The sequence below is a fragment of the Octopus bimaculoides genome, chromosome 7 (genome assembly GCF_046866305.1).
Source record: "Octopus bimaculoides isolate indiv1 chromosome 7, ASM4686630v1, whole genome shotgun sequence".
NCBI lineage: Eukaryota > Metazoa > Mollusca > Cephalopoda > Octopoda > Octopodidae > Octopus > Octopus bimaculoides.
In genome coordinates this window covers 58,687,313-58,710,760 of record NC_142934.1, presented here as the reverse complement: position 1 = coordinate 58,710,760, position 23,448 = coordinate 58,687,313, and the positions used below count along the sequence as shown (strand labels likewise).

General features: G+C 33.8%; 1 protein-coding gene across 6 annotated transcripts in view; it reads left to right on the top strand.

Annotated features, from left to right (window-relative positions):
- LOC106873188 (uncharacterized) overlaps nt 1–23,448 on the top strand; it is a 713,512-nt gene that overhangs the window by 276,604 nt on the left and 413,460 nt on the right. For all 6 annotated transcript variants that reach the window (XR_016242634.1, XM_089355369.1, XM_089355373.1 and 3 more), the window contains one exon: nt 6,114–6,185. Coding sequence is in view for 5 of the 6 variants with exons in the window: in XM_089355369.1 (XP_089211495.1) it covers nt 6,114–6,185 (72 nt within the window). In the remaining variant the exon portion in view is untranslated. The remainder of the gene's footprint in view (nt 1–6,113; nt 6,186–23,448) is intronic.

Here is a 23,448-nt window from a genome sequence, read left to right as displayed (position 1 = left end):
AATTGGTGGTCGTATTCCCATGCTACAAAGCAAGTTTTCATAGTTAAAATAAAAACGTTTTAATATCGGCTTTCATTGCACAGAGATGGAAGCTTTGTGTCCAAATCCCATCCTTTTTGTTCAAAACTTTCAATGCTATAAATCTGGGGGAAAAACAAGTTGAAAAGATAATCAGCACAAAAACAATCTCTGATATTAAAGTGCTAACGGAAAATTCCTGTGGCAGAAAATATTTGTCACGATGTAAAAGTGTGCGTCTGCAAGAGAGTGAGAGATGCTCAAACGAACACTACTAGCACGTAAATATGTATATAGCCATGCACATACGATCACTCACTGTTAGCGTGCAATGATTCATACACATTGACGACAGTTAGCTATATGTATGTGCACGTGAGTATGAGAGAGTGAAGGGTATGTGCATGCTTGCACACATTAGCATGCGTACGTACATGAACTAAAAGTGTACTTACGAACACTATTGTTTATCGTCAAGTTATAAATGAGTGACATATTCCATTCCTGCGATACATCACAATGGCTTACGTGGTTATTCAGTTCCAAAAGATATGTAGAGTGTGTACACACTTAGCATAGTCCTATATGAGTTGTTCTAAACAGCATCTACATTGAACTTTTCCATTCAAAATATTTCTACAGTTGTATGCAATCAAGTCAACTCCAAATTAACTGAGATAGATTAGTATTAGTAGTCTGCAAATCTAATTTTCTCAAAAATAGTACTGTCAGTAAGGCTTCCATGTAAGATTAAAAAATAAAAGCTTATGTAATTTTTGAAATATTTTTGACTGCAATTAGATTGTGAAATTACACAAGCTTCTCTAAAAATCTTTGGATTAGATTAAGTTACTACCATGTCTACAGAAAAAATTGTTTTCTAGAATTATGATGTTATCATTGTCTAATACGCTTTCTGTGCCATTAATTCGAAATTATTGTTTATACAGTGATTTATGGCATAGATTTCCTCCATGAAAAGGTTGACTACCATTGCGATCTTTTATGTCACAATCGACAAAACGAATTTGTATTTCCAGTAATTATTTGAAGTATAAAGTATTTTAAGAATATGGAGCAATTAAACAGTTCACGATTATATACTTAGCGTTTATCTCACTGTGTTTTGAACAATAGTATATTCTGTACGTGTAACTTACATTCGATTCACCTACTACAAAACACCTTTTTTGTCAGTATGTTTATTCGTCAAAGACTGAAGTACATTGCATACTGGATTTATATAGTTTCTTGCATGTCGCTAATTCGAAAAAAATAAGAGTGTCACCATCTGCATATAGCTTGCTTTATATATATCCTACGTATCTGTACCTCAACGTTGTCCCGTACTCAGCAGCTGTAAAATTAAGTTCTCGTACTTGTTGAAAACTTTGTTGAGCTCAGTCCTAAGCAGTGGAATTTTACGTGTGCAGTGCCCAGTTCAACACCTCCAGTGAGATGAATCAACACATATCGATAGAATTTTTTCTGCCATCTACTTAATACAATATACACTGGAAATAGATACCAACTCTTATGGACCATAGTGCTTCGGAAATATTCGCGCTCTTTTATGCCGCTAATAATGTTGGATAAGCTATGAATATCACGATATCGCAAAACCCTTAATTTCTCTTGAATATAACGTTTAAATGACTTATTAACTCAATAAACCTATATTTCAGTGATATAATGGAAAATCTAACGATATCCTAACTTCGTGCTTTCTTATAGCAGTGGTAGAGAAATAGAGGGGAGAAATGGTGATCGAGAAGTACTGACAGAAAATACATACAAAACAAAGCAGGGGTTTATGGTATATAACCGATGTCTAGGAAGCTAGTTTCGAAACCTAAACTTTGATTAAACCTAACATATAATCTAGAAATGCAGATATGTGTAAGTATTTTGCAAAAATAATTAAACGCCAGACTAAATGGATACCAGTGTTTTGTATCGTGTTTCATGACAGTTTTCAAATTACACAAATGTTGGCTTTGCCTAATGTCTCTAAAGGTAATAAAGTAAGTACTAGTATTAATCATCAATTACACATTACACAATATAAGTAATCAATATAAAATCATTCATACTTATATTGGTTTCATCTAATTAGATGAATTTTATGGATAAAACAAAACTGTTATTGGCAACTTCAAACAGTATTGTTTATTCTGTTGATCATTTCTGATCTAGCTATAGCGTTGATGGAGTGTCATGTGTGTACGTGCGTGCGTGTATGTGTGTTTTAAATATTACATACCGCTTGAAGTGTTTTCTTCATTAAAATTTTATTTCTTATCCCATCAACTAATTTAATTTCTCTCGGCACAAGCACATGATTGACTGACTCTTAGTGCTTGACATTTCAATTTGTTCACTATATAAAGTAACGTTCCCTATTGTATAAGCTGACATGCAGAAGCCAAGAAAAAAAAACACTAAACAGTTTAGTCTTATGTTCAACCAACACTTTACTTTTAGCTGTAATGATTTTTTTCCCCATACTTCAAACAATAAATATAAAAGCTAACTCAGTATTTAGATTTAAAAAGTAAACACAGAGAAAGTGTTTTTAAAAAGGAATCGATTCGAATAAGTTACTAATTGTTTTTATTGAACTTTTTTCTTCAAAGCCAATGATACATCAATAATTCAATATAAAATTTCGCTACTCATATTTACTATACATCAAATCTCAAATGATTAAAAAGAAAACAAACATTCCGTAATGAGATTAAATTATGGACAGGTATATTAGGTTTCGGAAAAAGTAGCAGTATTTAACTGATTATTTGTTGTATCGATTAACCAAACAATCGATCAATCAATGAGATGAGTGTTTGTTTAAATGCCTTAAGAGTCATAACCAGTCAATTATTAGAAATTATTTTTTACTCAAACTTATATGACTATGCTTCACTTATTGATTTTAATGGAGTGAATCTTCAAATAGTTCATATGAGCGGAGAGTTAAGGAAATACTGTTTAGTTATAAACTTCACTTGCTGTATACAAGAACGAGTAACATCTTAATTGCTAGCTTAGTTGAGAGGATATTTAATGCAGTGTCTTGGTAATGGGTTCAGGTAATTTCTATAAAATACATGAAACTTAAAATTATTTGAACTATATAACATTCTAGTTACATCGAAAACAATAACTATATGTGATTGGTGCATTATCGATATTTCTGGTACACTAATGTTCCATTAATGACATGTATGTTATTTCGATTACAAAGTTTAGAAAGCCACAATGCCGGTTCAAAAAGTGTGAAGAAATCGTTAAATCAATTGTTTCTGAGGTTTTCAATTATCTATACAACTGTTCTAAAAATATTTCTAAATCACGTACAAAATTTAGTGAAGTGATAAAATTGAGTCATGTCGTTATTTCCGATCAAATGAAATAGGTACTCGGCTTTCGGCACTCAGATCATGAATACGCATCCTTCTGTTAACATTGTCTTACGTCCGTGATCATAGCTTCTAATCTAATAAAGAATTATTTTCCGTTGTATTGTTGCACCAACTTTATTGAAATCTCAACAAAGTTATCGCACAAGTCAGATAGAGCTTTATGAGTGAATCTTATTATTTGAAACATTTTAAAAACTTTTATACGTTTATGTTAATGCTTAGATGATAGAGAGAGAGAGAGAGAGAGAGAGAGAGAGAGAGAGAGAGAGAGAGAGAGAGAGGTAGATAGATAGATAGATAGATAGATAGATAGATAGATAGATAGATAAATAGATAGATAGATAGATAGATAGATAGATAGATACATTTCTTTTATTAGCCACACAGGGCTCAACAAAGATGGGACAAATACAATGTAGAGCTTTTCTTTTTGGGAGGGCGAAGGAAAAAAAAAACAAAAAAAACAATAGGGGTGAGTCGATCAAAAGGGATCATAGGAATGGAAAAAGGGGGAAGTTCGATCAAAAGGAATCGAGAAAAAAAAAGCGATCAATAGGGATCGTGTATCACACAGTAATGTTCTCGTGTAAAAAGAGGGGAGGACAGTTTAGGTTTAGCCGTGGAAAGAAAAGCCTACGGAAAAGACCACGGTAGCCTTGGTCAATATTGTCATTACAGAAACTATAACAGTGAGTGACTCTCTTTTGCCTTTTTGTTTTTTGTCTGGATTTTTTTTACTCTTTTATAGTGTTATGCTCAAGGTGGCTCCGTCATTCACACGTGCCATCCTTGCTACATTCACCCATCTTTTTTTGAAGCATTCACTAGACAAGACTTCCCTTTCTACTCTCACCTTCCTCTTCAGATGATACTTGACGAAGTTGATGAGAGATTGCCCAGAGAGGAAAGTCTTTGTCTCTAGACCTTTCAGACGCGTCCACCATACACATTCTTTCGCCATAGCCACAAGTACGAAGAAAATAGTTCTTCCTTCCCGTTTAAAAGAAGGAGGCGCGACAATATTCACGATAGACTCGGCTGATAGACCGACTCGTCCCACACGCGATAGCAGTTGTTCGACGTAAGCCCACAGCTGGGAAATGGTGGGACACTACGAGTGCGTGCAGAACGGTTTCGTCGCTCCGCCTGCATCTCGGACAGGTCGGCCCCGTGTTTCTCGAGCCATGCCTGTAGAGCTTATCCCGAACGGGTAGAGCTTCTCGATAGCACTGCCAGGCTAGGGATCTCTGGAAGTTGTCCATAGGTCCCGGCCCGAAGGTCGTCTTAAACAGGCGGGTCAGGTATTCCTCGTCGACGCCCAGGTTCGCCCCGAGATCGTCGTCGTACCTTCCCTCCACTAATCCACTATAGAATGCGTTAGTTGTGATGCAGTCGCTCAAGGTTGACCCGGGGTGTTGGAGTTGATAGATAGATAGATAGATAGATAGATAGATAGATAGATAGATAGATATATAGATAGATAGGTAGATAGATAGGTAGACAGATAGATAGATAGATAGATAGATAGATAGATAGATAGATAGATAGATAGACAGACAGACAGACAGACAGACAGACAGGCAGACAGGCAGGCAGGCAGGCAGACAGACAGACAGGCAGGCAGGCAGGCAGACAGACAAACAGATAGATAGATAGATAGATAGATAGATAGATAGATAGATAGATAGATAGATAGATAGATAGATAGATAGATGTGTAGATATATTCTTGGATGTGAACATAAATGCAATGAATGTTGGACACCGATTTTCTCAAAACCTGAATTAATATATATTCTTTCGCTTTGCCACCTTGTAATAAGAGGAAATTACATCGGAAATTAGGCGAATATTCTGCATAAGTTGCGGTATTACGTTTTTACATACGAAATGTACCACCATAACTTATATACAAGCATACATCTGTGGATATATAAATATCTAGCTTTCTCATAGTTGCAGTAGAACGATACTGCACTACTAAAGAATTTGAGCTTTGGACATTTTCATACATATCCATAAATCACCATATCATACAGAGCGTATACCTCATGACGGAAATTTATCTTATCCATATAAAGGACAGTAGACAGACAGAATCAATAAAGCACCTTTAGCTTCTAAATTCAAATTCCACCCGTGCAAAATTTGCCTTTCGCCCTAGTGAGATAACAAAATTGCTATTTGTCGAATACTGTTACTTATTTAATCAGCTATCTTCCCCGCAAACCAATATGAAGCTTTTGCCAATGTGAACAATCATTATTCTGCTAAATATTTATTTCAACTATGTAACCACACGCGAGCTTTTATTGGACAATTTTCCCCTTTTCTCCGGACTTTTTCTCTCTCTCTCTCTCTTCTCTTTCTGACGAAGAGCTATGTTCGAAACGTTACACAACTCCCACCTATTTTCCATCTTAAACCTAATGTCAACCCAATACATTCGTTCTGTACACCCATTTGACTTTTGCTGTTTTTTAATTTTTAATTTTTATTTTCGATTAGCCTATACATACATACATGCATATATATATATATATATATATATATATATATATATATATATATATATATATATATATATATATATATATAAGCATGTATATATGTATAGATATATATGTATATATATACATACATATATATATGATTTATCTATTTATAATTTCAGACAGCTGCAGAAAAATCGACTTCACAGTATAAACGAGCATATCTTTCACAATTTACCAAGCATCAGACATTTGTAAGTGTACTAGTTTTTTTTTCTTTTTTTTTTTTCTTTTTGCTTGACACTTTCACCATTTCATAACTTATCTACAACACACCATTGGCCATATTATTATTGTTCTATGACTTACGCTTCAAACAGATAAATGCCATTTGTTGTAGGTACGTCAGCTGGAAATAGGTCGCTATTTGTGAACGGATGTTAAAATATTGACTAGCATATATGTGAAAGTACAGAAAAAAACCCAACTAAACTGAAGGTTGTGTGCATTTGAACAATATAACTTTCTCTGTTTCATTATTTCGCGTTAACGAAAGAGAATATATCTGGAAATGTTTAACTTCAGGAGACTATGATGTGCTACTCTTATGGCAAGAAAATTGAATATATATTTTGAGAAGATCGTAATCAAGAGAAAGATTTTTACTATTAGAAGGAAATGATATTGTATCAAAAAAATTATATTTATACAATATATATGACTGCATGTCTTGAATCATACTTTTCTATATCGGAAGTGATAGACGATTTACGTAATCTTTGAAATATCGACCTAGAGTTGAGGTTACATTTATTATTGTCGGAAATATCTTATGGTCCACGTTCTTCAGACTTTTATTCCGTGGATTGGTATGTTAACTCTGTTGGCCGAACTTGACTCTTACGATCCAATCACAGGCCGTCCTGGATATAGTCTCAAAAAAGTCTAAACAGACTGATGTTTCACTACTTTAGAACTCGCGTTTTGAAAAATTCTATATCGCACAGAACTCTACTTCCACAAAAGTAAGATGTGTTGCAGGGAAAGAGACTCTGAGTTGATAGTTTTGCATTGCTACACTCCTCAAATCTATCGTTGAAATGTTCGAACTGATGACAAAAATATTCTGCTCTGTTATAAACAGTAAAAATTTCTCATCTCAACTATATTGACAACTCTCCTTTTAACAATTTCTTTTAATACAAATTTGAACTGCGTTCTTTATCTTCATGGTGGGCATTTTCCTTCGTTGAGCTAAGAGTAGAATAGTTGTTTGGGCCACTGATGGTCCACCATTTGTATGACGTTGTCAAACCATTAATGATGATCATTCAAAATTATGGTCCCAATGTAAGATATATTTACTTCTTTGAGGCTCAGTGCATAGGGTTTTGTTATTGCTGTCTCGTTCCTTGAAATCCTTAGACCTAGATTCCCTTTTGTAGTTTAGAGAACAGATTTATTTATTATTTTTTTTTTTTGCAATGTCAGATGCTATACCTAAGTTGTTTATCACTGACGTAGCTTAATGTTGTCGAGAGATTTTTCATTGGCTGCAACTCACGATTAAGAAAACTTTTGAAGTGTTCTACCCACTGGCTATTGATAGGTACTTGTTCTTTGGTTAGTTTTGTAATGTGCTTAGACAAAGTTACAGGAATTTTTTACTTGGATTATAGATACATTAATGTATAGTATTAAAATGTTTTGGACTTCTATTAGTTGTTCTTTATTGCGTGGTCTGCTCAGCCTAGTTGATCCCAGTTATGATACCTGTTAATTGTTCAACCTAATAGTTGCGCATCCATATACTGACAAAGTTAATTTTATACAAGTACATTGACCGCAGATGACGCTGGCAACCCTTGTATATGCTTGTTTGCCCAAATAGTGTGTTAAAGATTACTAAGTTATGTTCTCCACATTCAGGTAGAAGGAGGATGCCATTTCTGTTAGCTCTTTACCCCGTATTCTTTTGCAATTACACCATTCTGTATGTCAGAATCAATGCAAATGCTAAGATCGGTATCACCGAGCAAGATTTTGCCTTGCTTTAAAATTCTGGTTGATTGATTACAGTCTATTTAAGCGTAAAAGTCATGTTTAAACTGCCTTGAATACGTTACATATTTTTAACACACTGGCAACGTTTGCAAATCTGTTAGAAATTTCAGTCTTCGAGTGGAGAGTCATCAGTTTTTCATTGATGACAATAATTATATTACGTAGCTGATTATTGCCAATTGCTAGATGTAATGAAGCAGGCAGTCCAAGGCACCCTTTATGTATCAGGAAGTCTTTCTTACTTTCAACAACATAAGACCTAAAGTACTTGAAACTTCTGATCTCTGAGTTTCGATGAAACACACTGGTAAATGGTTTATTCTTTCTTTTTATCAATTTCCTTTTATTCTTTCTTTTTCGCATTGAAAACTGACCGATCTTGTCTGAAGCATTTTCAAGGAATGTTAACAAGTCTTGCTCATTTCAGAGTCGATCATCAGTATGATCATCAGCATAACCAATGTTAGAATGATTACAACATCTTCTCCAGTTTTGATTGCTCTTCCTTGATTAGACTATTTCTTATGTCGACAGAAAAGCGATCTCTTTGAGTGAGGACAACTGAAACATGCAATTTCATTATTATAATAATCACCCATTCATCATCATTTAGGTACAAATTGTGTGAACCAAATAATATCATGACATCATCTTGTAATACATGACTTCTTTGTCAGAGACTCCTTACAAGAGGGAAGATTCCAAATTCTTCCACTTCCATAAATTACAATGTTCTTAAAAATACAGGGAGGTGACATAATCACTTATTTGTAAAAATATTCTATAATGCTTTTTCTTAAAAAGTATGCATATGTTGATGCTCAAAGTTGCTAATTTAATTATTGTTAAGCTACTTTTCATAATACTTATAAAGACAAATCGTCGGAATATTTGTAATTTGTACATATAGGTGATGCACTTACACAGAACAACACTCCACTCTTTGGAATTGCTAAAACACTTAGATAAGTACTTGACAATTGAATGTGTCACCCCAGTCCAGTCGCTGTAGGAAGTGAGCACCTGTATTACATCACAAATGCTATGCGAGCAGCAAAATAATAATAATAATGATGATGATGATGATGATGATGATGATGATGATGATGATGATGATGATGACGACGACGACGACGACAACGATGAGGAGGGGTGATTGTGTGGAGGGTGGGTTGTTGCTGTTGGTGGTGGTGGTGATGGTGGTGGTGGTGGTGGTGGTGGTGGTGGTGGTGGTGCTGGTGCTGGTGCTGGTGCTGGTGGAGGAGGGACGATAAGCTAAGTTTGTTCAGTGAGGGCTATATGAAAAGTACGGCCTGGACAGAGCACGGAAATGCTACGAACATGAACAAGACGGAATGACCAAGAACAATTAACATAAGATACTGTATGATTTTACAATCCAGTGCGACTTCCTGATCGAGGCTCGGAGGCCAGGCATTATTGGGGTAGGTAAAGGAAAAAAAGAAACTAAGATTATAGATATTACAATACCTGGGGATGCACGCATAAGTAACAATGATCTAAAAGTTATTAAAAAGCACAAGTGGACTATGAGGAGAGTGTCTGTCATCTCAGTAGTTGTATGGGCACACGGAGCACTAACAATCAAGTTCAAGAAACATGTCAGAGAAATCGGAATTAATATGGGAGCAGAGCAAGACCCCACAACTGCTCTGCTAGAGAGAGCAAGGATTTTGAGACTGGTACTTGGATGTTGAATGTCTTCCAAGATAATTAACAACCAAGTATCAAAGCTTATAATGTGCGGAGACTGCCCAGTCTCACGGAATCAAACAGAGCAAACAAAACCGAGCGCTCTGCGAAGTAAAACAATCATCATAATAATAATAATAATAATAATAATAATAATAATAATAATAATAAAGCAGAGACTGAAGGATTTTTAATTGCTGCACAAGACCAAAGCCTCCCCACCAGAAATTACCAAAAACATATAATGAAAAGAAACATAACAAGTAACTGTAGAATATGTGGAGATGGACAAGAAACAATAAATCATATTATATCTGGCTGCCCAGTCCTGGCCAAGAAGGAATATATTCACAGACACGACAGAGCGGGGACCTATATACACTGGAAGCTATGCCAATACTATGGAATAACAACAGAAAAAAGATGGTATAAACACACGCCAGAAAAGGTCACAGAAAACGAGAAAGCAACCATACTCTGGGATATGCCAATACACACAGAAAGAGAAATTAAGGCAAATAGACCAGATATAGTTGTCAAAGATCACGAAGAAAAAAATGCTTTCTAATTGATGTATCAATGCCAGCAGATGACAACGTTTTCTCTAAAAGAAATGGAAAAACTTTCAAAATACAAAGACCTGGAAATAGAGGTAACTCGAATGTGGAATCTAAAAACAGAAACAATTCCTATCATAGTAGGTGCCTTAGGTATAATAAAAAAATATTCAGACAAATACATAACAAAGACACCAGGACTTACAAATATATATAACATACAGAAAAATGCACTACTGGGCACTGCACACATCCTACGCAAAACACTTTCAACACAGTAACCATAAGAGCACCACAGCAAACCACAGCACATACCCAAGGCGCACAGAGCTGCGCTTGGTAGTGAAGTGAAAGCACGTTATAAAAATAAAACTACTGAACAATAATAATAATAATAATAATAATAATAATAATAATAATAATAATAATAATAATAATAATGATAATAATAATAATAAATGCCCTGATGCAGTACCAGACAGTGGTTCCCATGGCTTCTTATCTTAACTGATTGGAGGTGCTATTATGTATATTGTTTTGTCTTGGTATAAAAGATGGGCTACAGCAAATATTCTGCTCAATACCATAGATTTGCTTGTCAGTTGCTTGATCTCAACCAGTTGAGCATGTCCCTTAGTGGCTGATGATATGTGCATTTCTGATCACGAGCAGAAGTAGTGGGGGAGCATCATAGTCATGTGTTGAGAGGAATTCTTTGGGGTTTTAATAATTCACCTCTGGAAACATGGGTGTTTCATTCAACTTCCTTAAACAACACTTATTCAGGTACCTTTTGAGCCGGATGGACTACTCGACCTGAAGAAAATTATGAGCCCCACCTGCAAGGCCATGCGCTGTTTATCATGATATGAGAACACCATATCGCGCACATAATTCTGTGATGCAAGCGCCTGGTGTGCCCTTATCAGACGGGTAGTCATGATGAGTGTACTGGGCTTCGTTTATTTTACCCCAGTGTCACTTTGATAGCATACACTGCTCTCTCAAGTACTTGACAGGTATAATTTATTTTTTTATTTATTTTTTGAACCAGTTCAAGACACAAGATGTCGAAATATCGTTCACTAGATAACAATGGCACTCTTCTTTTAATTTTGATTCTATATCTTCAGGAGGAGTTACCTCAATCCTTTCTATATTAACCAAAATGAAGTAGATTGACAAATTTATTTTTTGAACCAGTTGAAGACACACAAATTGTTGAAATATCGTTCACTAGATAACAATGGCACTCTTCTTTTAATTTTGACTCTATATCTTCAGGAGGAGTTGCCTCAATCCTTTCTATATTAATAATAATAATAATAATAATTATAATAATAATAATAATAATAATAATAATAATTATTATTATTATTATTATTATTATTATTATTATATGCTTATAATTATTATAAGCTTATACCAAACTTTAAGTGATAAACCTTCCTACTTGCCCATTTTCAATTCATTTACTTTACACTGCCTCATGTAAGTGTATAAAACTTGAAAATAGTGATTGTTATTCGCTCTTCTTACTACCGATTTTTATTTACAACGCTAAGTATCATGTTCTTAGTCTCGATGCCGAGAATCAGTTTTTAATTAGTGTGAGATTTTGTTTTAATGGTAACACAGTTTTTGTCTCGTAATCTAGGAATGCATGTAACATTCTCGTATTTAAATGGTAAAATAATTTTTTTGGATTGCAATCTAGGACTGCATCTGACATTACTTGTATTATCTAAAAGAATTAAAAATCGATATTGAATGTTTTTATAACATTTTCGTTTCCAGGACATAATTTGTACAACTTCTTTTTAGGTAGAGTAGTAATTTATAATTCTAATCTTGCGATTGTCATGTCTCCGTGTTACTTTCTCCTTGAGTGTATGTGAATTTTGTAAATATCGGCTACATGTGTGGAACACAGGCTTTTGTGAGATTAAAGACACCGAAATATATCTTACTGATTGTATTATATTCCATTAAGGTAATCGCTTACTTCGACTCTTTTCAAAATAAGAATGCTCCTACGCCATTAAGATTTCAATCCTGTCGTTTCTTAATATCATCGTGCATGCTTTTTCTACCGAATGATTCAATGAGCAGGTGTTTTCGTGCGCGCTATTTCTATATATATCTCATAATTCTAACGAAGGGTTTCAACATTCTCAACCACTCTGCCATCATTCTTAACTACTGCTTCAACATCAAACAGAATAAAATTTATATATATTGAAATAAAGCATCTAAAGACGATTGAAATGATACTAACCGGAATGTAGAATTGAAAATAAAAATGTAAATGATGAAATTTCCTGTACTATAGTGCAGAAAATTTCAGTTAATTATCGTATTGACTAACCATACGAATTAGACATGATACTTATTATCATTATTATTATGTTGTTTTTTCTTCTTCTTTCTTCAAATTTTCTTCCATTTCTCGCCGAGTGTTTTTCGTACACCTAGGGCAGAGAAACTCGTTGTATGCATTCCCAGTTTACACACGCAAATTCACAGGTAAAACATGTATTTAAGAAAAAAAAAAAAAATTAATGAATGGATGTTGTTTTCACAGCGATAATGCTCTTCTCAGTACATGAGTCGTTCCAGTTAGCACGATTTTTTGCACTTCCTATCATTATTATTATTATTATTATTATTATTATTATTATTATTATTATTATTATTATTATTATTATCATTATTATTATTATTATTATTATTATTATTATTATTATTATTATTATTATTATTATTATTATTATGACACTAGTCAACAATTTTTGAAAAGTTGTGTGCCTCTTAAATGAGATTGGTTAATTCTTACGTATTTTCATGTCCTGAATCCAAATATCACCTTGAAAAATGCTTATTAGCTATAGGCATAAAAATACATGACACGTGATATTTGATTATTTTAGTACAGCCTACAATATGTGTCATTATATCTAAAGCTGTCGTCCGTATCTACTCTCTGCCTTTTTACTTGACGCTTATAGAGGGCTGAAGAATAATCTCTTGCCAATGTCCAGCAAGCATCGTTTTGCATCATTTTTCCCTGGTATCACTTGTCCATGGTTGAAATATGTTGGTGAAGCCCTTGACTATGTTCGTCACTAACTGCCCCACAGTTCGCTGGAGAAAAGTCTAAATGTGAGTCCAAAACGTGGATTTAACGTGACATGTTACATCCCATGTTCTTGTAAGCCTTGATGAGGTTTTCTACCAATTCTGAAGATAAATGAAAACTCCTTCTTCTATGGTAATGTCGCTCAGTTGGGGGAATTTTGATATACATGAATCCCTGACTGGATTTGTTCATAGCCTTTGCAAAGTTTATCGTGTTGTTTGGTTCAGTGAGAAGTGGATGTTGAGCATTGTTCATCCCAGGCTTCAATGGATGACGAGGTGGCCAGTCTCTCCTGATACAGTGGGAATCTCTTGCATGGCTGTCCCATTCACACAGAGAGCAGAGTACTTGGTGCATCCGCCCTGCAAGCCCATTACAAAAGCAACGATCTTTAAGTGACAACAGAGCTGCCATTGATATTCACTATATTTTATGCATTGCAGCATAAGCTTTATATTCTCATAAGTTCCTTTCATATGCGATGCATAGCGCACAAGAGCTGAATGTTCATTACTGCCATTATGCAGCAAGACAACTTTCAGACAAGTTTTTCATCAATCTATGAACATCCTTCACTGACTGGGTTCGTATTCAATATTGAATACGATCCCAGACCATTAATATTCTTTCCGGCCAATAAATCACCTTCCATTATGAAGAAACTGCTGAACTGCTGCTGACAGTCATGAAATTTGTCGTTGTCTTTCGGGTAATGCGATCGAGTTGGCTAATCCCCGCTCAAGTCCATTTCAGAATGGATGCAGCCCTATATCCTTGCTGCACATCTGCACAGTCTCAACCAGTCTTTTCTTTTCAGGCTCTGTTTTTTGCGAACAGTTTTAAATCATGCATGAAGAGAATGTGGTTGAAACTAGGTCCATTCTTTCTCAGTTCACAGTGCGCATTGACTTTGTGTAGGACGACAGAAAGTTGGATAAAGGCTATAGCTAATAAAAAAGGTGAACAGGAATCTTCCTGTAAGATATCTCTTTTGATTGTTACCTCGGCTAAGTGCTGGTTGTTACAGAAGAGACTTTTTTTCCAACTAGACATGTTGTTCTTAATCAGTGCACACACGTTCTCAGCTATTCCACACATGTCGAATATTTCCAGAATCCACGAATGCGGCAACATGTCATAAGCCTTTTTAAAGCCTATCCAGGCCATGTACAAGTTTTTTGGCTCCGTTTGTAGTTCTTCATTACAACCTTGTCTATCACAAGTTGGTACTTGGTGCCCTTGGATCTTTTTCGGCATCCCTTTTGTTCTACGGGAAGTAGATTGTTTTCCGAAAGGAACGGATATATTTTTCTTGCGAGAATGCCTGTTAACACTTTCCATAAGAGGTTAAGACAAGTAATAGGTCGGTAATTGACAAACACATCTTTCATCAATAATGTTGTCTTTCCCTCAACAATCCATTCCGGAACTGCACTTCTTTGTAGGCAATTGTCTAATTGCAACGCAATTCGCTTGTGTGTTGACCTAACCCACTTGAGCCAAAAGCCTTGAATTCCGTCTGGTCCTGCCAATTTCCAGTTTGGCAGTTTTAATACCCGTGCAGTTACATCTTCCGTTGTTATGCGTACATGATCCTCTCGCGGAGCCTCCGGGCGATGGAGTTCGGATCTCACGGAATGAATCCACTTAGCACCGTGGTTGTAGGAAACTTCTTTCCCCAAGATCTTATTCCAAAACTGGCGGGTTTCCTCCGCTTCAGGTGGTATATTATCTTTTGTATATCCTAAGATCTTAAAAACTGCCTCTGGTTATTTGAGGATAAACTGTTTTGCTGGAACTGCGATATGCGATCAGTGTAGCTTTACACCTTTAATGTTTTTGCCTGCACACGTTGTTTTAGAGTTTCGATTATTATTATTATTACTATTACTTTATATCGTAAAGACAGCTTCCAGTTAGCTGGCAGAATCTTTAGCACACCGAGAAAAATGTTTAGTGACATTTCTTCCGACTTTACGTTCTGGTTTCACATTCTGCCGAGGTCGACTTTATCTTTCATCTTTTCGGCGGGTCGATAAAATAACTACCATATGAGCACTGGAACCGATGAAATCGACTAACTCCGTCCCTATAAATTTTAGGTATTGTGCAGATAATAAAAAGGATTATTTTATATCGTAATTGATGAACAATAGCGATCTTGGTTACAGGTTTCTAAGGCGCCAAGTCAATGCTAAACTGGTTATGACGAGAACAAGAAAAATCTATGTAACTCGATGCTAGTCGAATATTTCAAAACTCTTCATTCGTAAATAAGCGATTTTCACTTTCCTCGTTCATATTTATATTCACCACTTCACAACTGCAGAAGATGTGGATATAATTATCTATCAAACCCGATAGTAGCCTTCTTTTTTAGGTGTTGATTTTTTGATGACTATGTCCTAATTCTAGATTATACACCACTTCTTTGATGCACAACGTCTTTCACAGATAGGAGAAGTGAATATTTGCTTGAAGATGTCCACTGTAATTCTGCCTACAAGTCACTTTCTTCCCGTTTTAGTGTTAAGTTGTTATCCCATGTCAGTGAAACCAATCCGAGTAATCCTTGAATTACTGCTTTGTTCTACTATCCAAGCTTTGTTCATGGTGTACTTAGTCGTAGAGGAACCTATGGAGATAATGAAAATCGGACATGCAAACAAGATATCCAAGCCATTTCAGTTGATGTACGTATAGTGGGAAATCTATATCAGAGCCGCCAATGAGATTTTCATAAAACTCTCAGATCTACTAGACACGAAATAATATTGTGTTAAAATAGAAATACAACGATATTTTATTGACTTTTTATGTAGAACATAATAATTGCTCCTGCTCCTTCTTCTTCACTTTTTCTTCGTCAATTCCATTTGAAGGAGTAAGCAATTTTTTTATTTTCTGTCTACTCTTTTCAATCTTTTTGAAGTACATTTTGCTTACACAGCCTTGCTTAAAGCCCTTCAATAATTATTTCTGGTCTTCTACGTAGTGTTTTCCACAATATTTCTAGTAATAAATTGCTTTGAAATTAATCTCTTTCATATGCTCTGCAGTTTATTACAGAGCTTATTCTTTCAACATACATTGATAAATATGGCAAGATTGTTACATCGGACTAACTACTGTATAACAAAATATTTTGAATTCAGAATTTGTAATGTCTTTTAATTTGTATTCAGGAATATATTCAGCAGAGAGAAGTAAATTGACTGCTGCTAAACAATAATATGTCTATTGAACGTTTAGACAGCTTTCTGACAATGAATGGAAAACGAACAGCTAGTAGAATAATAGGCGAAGGTCTAATGCAAGTGAAGAGCTGGAAGAATGAGATGCGTAGAATCCTATGTTATTTTCAGTTTAATATATTAAATTAGAAAAAAATTCCCATCTTCAATGAAAGTAAACATTAAGGAATTTCAAATAGTTCTACATTTTCATTAAATGTTTCGTAATTAAATATGGTCTTGCCTTTTCTCCAAAGTAAACAGCCTTAATATTTTTGTAATTACTTCCAATGCATGGATCAATTTTGGGGAATTTAAGATTCTTCAATAATTCACTTGGGTTGATATCCTTTACCAAGATTTTCAAACAATCGCCTTTAAATCGTCAACTTGTTGTTTATATTCTAAGGATATTAAATGCAGATTATGTAAACTGAAATGCTCAAGATACAATTCAACATTCCCTAAATTCATCATCAGTGGATTCACTTCTAAAATAAATAAGGTAAACATCAAATTTGTTTTCTTTAGTTTTATTTGCTTCTTTTCAATAGCTTTATACTGGCAGGGGTCGTATGCTACTCCTGTAGATTGAATTTCCTCATTAGTAGGGACAGGATCTCCGGTGAGGCAGAAATTGTGTTAAACCAATGAATTAGTCTGTTGAAGCTTACATCCTCTGCATACCAACCTCCCGCAATTCAAGGTTTGGAGTTTTTTGGGTATGTTTAGAACAGGACTATTTATTTTTTATGTTGTAAATTCTTCTCACTATAATTTAAACTCTGACTATAGCTACTATTTCTCCGAAAAGCCGCCTTCTTTGTGTAAACTTAGTTATTTCAGTCGCTGTGAGAAAAATAATATATTTAGTATTTTTCAAAGATTTCTAAATGCCTGGGCAATGCACCATGGGCAGCTTGGCTAGGACACAGAGCGAAGTAATGACAAATTCACATTATCGTTCTGTAACTACTGGAACACAGTTTCGGTGCCTATCATGGAGGTAAAAATTCTTACTTGCAAATTCAATATTTTCTGGACGAATATTTTTTTCACAGCAAGTAGAATTGACAGTATAGGTAAATAACAAGAGCCGTTCCTTTGACGACAGCTACAGTATCTAACAAAGCATCTACAATAACATGCTTATTGGAAACGAAGTTAAGTTACATCCGTAGCTAGAATTTGGTTAACTGAAATTTCTGTACATTCATCAAACATTATAGAAAACGTGTTTTGCAGATAATCTTTATCAGTTTTTCCATGAAAAGCTATTCCCAATTGAATGAAATGCATACATTCTTCTTGTTAGCTTTTTAGCGGCGTTACGACCCAGAAATATTCTTTTACCGCCATAAGATTATCAATGTTTTCAAAGAAAATGTTATACTCAATAGCCATCAATAAGCAATTCACGGCAAAAGCAAACACTGTACGGCAGAATTGCTAGACACAAAGGATTTAATCTAGTATAACACCGCAAATACAAAAATCCATACATATATATATGTATACATGTATATATGCATTACATACATACATACATACATACATACATACATACATACATGTGTGTGTATGTGTGTGTGTGTGTGTGTGTGTGTGTGTGTGTGTGTGTGTGTGTGTGTGTGTGGTAAAAAAAGAATAGACTGATCAAAGTATCATTACACACGTTTCAATAGCGTGTCATTTATTCAACAACGCATAATAATTACGCAGTATAACATAATTTCTCATTAATGCGCAACTGCGCCATTTCGTCATTTCTTCAGGCGATATCCGACATTTCGTCGGCAAAATCAGGTCGAGCTATAAAGGTAAATATATTTGTATATACTATTATATGAAAGGTAAGATTCATTTCAGAAGATATAAGTAATATGGATTTCTCAAATGGGAGAGGAGTTAGACAGACTTATAGCTAATCAAATCATCACATCTGTAGACGCGGCAAAATTAGTGGATATATATGTGAAGGAGTGGTCAAAGAATCGTGTCACTTTTTAGATGAATGCACTCTACAACCAAATTTGAACCACAGACCGTTTGCGGCTCTTACGAAGGGCTTCTACACTATTGCTGTTAAACAAATTCTACTCACGAGTTATTGGACAATCTGTTAATCCAAGACGCTCAATGTGCTGCGAGGTGGAAAAACATTGTGAACTACGTGATGACTTTTATATGGACAGATTTACTTTTGGCATAGCAATTAAGACTTGCCTATTTGTGATTATCTACTCTAAAAAACTGCCAGTGACTGCACAGGTTCAATTAAACTTTTATTCTTCATGTATTACTATCATTTAATTTAGTATAAAACGTTCCTGCATATTATAAACTTCCAGTATTTACCTAGTGATCAATGTCTCCAAAATGTAACCGGAGTTTTTAGGCTAGTTCTAGATAACAAGTCAAAATTTATCGAATCACTAATAACCACGACGATATAATGGACGGCAATATAAGAACATTACTGAATATCTCTCAATTTGTCTGTTTTCTGTCTTTCCACTCTCTCTGTCTCTCTCTCTCTCTCCTTTATTTATTTATTTATTTATTTATTTATCTGCTCTCTTTTTCCTTAATTCCTTTAGTTTTTTTGTCATTGTCTACAAGATCAAATAGTTTAACATATGTAATCTGATAACGTTTCGCTCGTCCTCCTTTCATTTTATATTTTCCTCGTGTTAATAACATTAATACCAGTATAACAGATGTAGTTTGAATGATTTTCATTATATCACGTTCCCACGAACGAATACATGCTTATGATTAGATTTCTAGGGAAAACCGAAAGTCACTGTACCCACATCGTTAATGATCTTATGAACGATATAGATAGTAAACCTGATTGCCCCATTACATAAAACTCCAATTTTTACAAGGTAACCTATTCCGAAATCGAAATATAATGAGTTTAACAAAAATGTTATATTATATTCAATAACATGCATGTCTTGCATTACATATCTTTCCAGTGTCAGTTTATATGCAACACCGCATAAGTCATGGTCCTTAACAGATTTTTTCTAAAGAGATCAAGGATTCGAGTGTCTTACATTATATTGGGGTTCACAGTTCGTTAAGTCCGATTATGTGGTGGATGCTCTAACTCATACATGCGTATATATATATATATATATATATATATATATATATATATATATATATATATATATATATATATATATATATATATATATTGACCCTAGTCTGGGTGTGTATAGATCATGGTGTACCTATGTACCTATGCACCTAGACATCTGTGGGTACATACATACATAAATGCATACACAGATACGTGACTGTGTATGTGTGTTTGTACAGTGGTGCATTCGAGAGTTTCGTTTACTTAGGAGCTGATTTCTAAATTTCACCGGAGTATAAATACCTGTAATGATGATACTTAAAAAAATGAAATAATTTTTTTTTTTAAATCGAGCTTACAAATTTCTCGATAAGCAAATGGTCATATTATTTATAGCCAATAACGAACTACGGTACGTTTGATTCGCTTGCCATCATTGGAAGACGTTGAATATTTTATCATGCTTACTTTTAGCTGTAATCTTTTTAGTCTTCTAATTCTCTTTTAATGAAACACTTACAGAGCTTAATTCAGTTCAATTAAAATGCACGGGTAAGTAACGCAGGACAAGCCACATTATAATTTGCAAATCAATTCACCCACAGATTCAGATGTAGAGTGTGCATCTCCCCTCCGATGCGTTTTTTTTTTTTTTCATATTTTATTTTATATTTATTTTTTGATTCAGGTGGAAAAGCATGAATGTGTTGTTTGCTAACTCTCAATAATTTTTATGCTATAAGTGATGAAAGTTTATGTACTTATGCCAGAATACAATATACTTAGAGAACGTTCGTCTAAATAAGTGGTCAGATTCGCCTAATGTTTTCCACTGTTTACTTTTGATTCTTAATTAAAGAATTAAATTTACACATTTTACATCACTTATTTCCTCTACTGAATATGGTTGTATAGGGAAAAAGTTCACATCGAAACCAAACGCTTTCGTGCTGAAAATCTTAATGCAAAATCAAGAACAAGCGTCCTCAATTACGGCTACCAGTTATCTGGCAGAATCGTTAGCACCCCAGGCAAAATGCTTAGCATTTCAAAGATATACACAGATAGACTACTTCACTTAAACGTTTGTGTCAAAATTTTCGTCGCACCAGCTGCGACCTGTTTACTTACACGATTTTGCTGCAACTAGTTTAAATGGTGCTAGTCATTATATACATACATATATACATTATGTATGTATGTATGTATGTATGTATGTATGTATATATATATATGTGTGTGTATGTGTACGAGGTCCTATCAATAAGTATCCGGACTCTTACCATAGTAACGTAGCTAAAGCACGCTGAGAAAAGCCGCTTGGCAAAGATTCACCTTGAATTCTGATGTGCATGCGCTCTAAACTTTCACGTTCTACGTCCTAGCTCATTTTTGCTATTTACAGGAGTGCTTGGAAGGAAGGTGTGTAGTGAGTGATCGTTGCATTGACGAAGACAGAGAAAGTTGTCATGGTAACACCTGCTCAGAGGCCTACGCAAAGTTGCAGAACGTGTATGGAGAGGAGTGTATGAGCCGCACACACGTGTACGAGTAGTTCAGTTGTTTCTAAGATGGCCGAAGAATGTCGATATTGAGGCCCGTAACTAGCAGAGAAAGCATCGCAGATGTACGTGCAGCTGTGAGGGTAAATCGTCGAATCACCATCCGTGAGTTATCAGAAAATGTGCAGATTAGTTATAGTTCACATCAGTCCATTATCCCTGTAGATTTGGGTATGAGATGCGTGTCTGCCAAATTGTGCCAAAACTGAATTCAACTGACCAAGAAGAGACTCGGGTTTCAGTTGTACTAGATCTTGACTGTGTCGAGAACAATGTAAACTTTTTGAAAACTCTGCGTAGGCCTCTAAGTAGGTATCACCAGGCTTTTGGCAAAATTTGATGCAGATTCTCTGCTCAACTCTCTGTTATGGTCAATGCGACGATCACACGCTACACACATTCCTTCCAAGAACTGCTGTAAACAGTGGAAGTGAGCCAGAACGTTAAAACTTTCAGCGCATGCACAACAGAGTTCAAGGTCAATCGGTGCCAAGTGCCTTCACTCTGCGTGGTTTAGCATTGTTACTATGACAACACTCCGGATACTTATTAATCAGACCACGTATGTATACATACATACATACATACATACATACATACACACATATATATATATTATAATAATAATAATAATAATAATAATAATAATAATAATAATAATAATAATAATAATAATGATAGGGATAAAAATCCAAATTTACAGGTAAAAACTCAATTAAATTCAATTTATCAAAAATTAAAATTCAATTAAGTTTCACAGTATATAATATATAATATATAAATATATAAATTAGAGAAAAGAGCCAAAGTTCATGAACTCATCTACGAAAATTCACGGTCATATATAGAAAAATTTAATAAGTAAATACACTAAAAAGAACTATAATAAAATACAAAGTAATAATCATTAAAATAATAAAACGACAACACGTGTTTCATAACCAAATTTTCAAATAGAAAATCAAATAAAATCAAATCGATTAAAATAAATCGATCGAAAATTAATTCTATTCAAAAATATAGCTAATCTTCTTGTCCAAATACAAAAATAATAATAATAAAATGAATGTATATATATCAACCAACAATAAATAACAAATGAATTTATATTAAAATACTTATTATATCAAGAAGTAAAAGTACTTGTTTTACTAATAAATTAAAGAAAAATATTTAACGATATTATACTTATCGACGCTTTAGTTTAAACTAAAATTAAACGTTATACTATTAAGACATCGTTTATTAGAATATCAGCTAACAATATATAACAAATGAATTTCTATAAAAATACTTATTTTACCAATAAATAAAAATGTTTAACAATATTATTAAAATAAATGTAATACTTATCTTAACGAAGTTTTAGACTAAACTAAAATTATAAACGTGACATTATTAACTTTACGTTTATTAGAATATAAACTTACAGAAATATTAAATGAATTTATATAAAAATATTTATTTCACCAATAAATTAAAGAAAAACACGTTTAATTAAAAATAACGTTTAATTTTAGTTTAAACTAAAGCTTCCATAAATAAAATATCGTTGAATATTTTTCTTTTATTTATTAGTAAAATAAGTACTTTTACTTCTTGATATAATATGTATTTTTATATAAATTCATTTGTTATTTATTGTTGGTTGATATATATACATTCATCTTATTATTATTTTGACCCGAAGATTAGCTATATTTTTAATAGAATTGATTTTCGATCGATTTATTTTAATCGATTTGATTTTATTTTATTTTCTGTTTGAAAATTTAGTTATGAAACACATGTGGTCGTTTTAGTATCTTAATGATTATTAGTTTGTATTTTATTATAGTTCTTTTTAGTGTATTTACTTATTAATTTTTTCTATATGCGACTGTGGATTTTCTTGGATGAGTTCATGAGAGTTGGTTGTTTTCTCTAATTTATATGTATATATATATATATATATATATATATATATTCATATACATACATACATACATACACACACACACACACACACATATATATATATATATATATATATATATATATATATATATATATATATATATATATATATATATATATGTATGTATGTATATATATTTATCGGTGAAATAAATATTTTTATATAAATTCATTTAATATTTTTGTTAGTTTATATTCT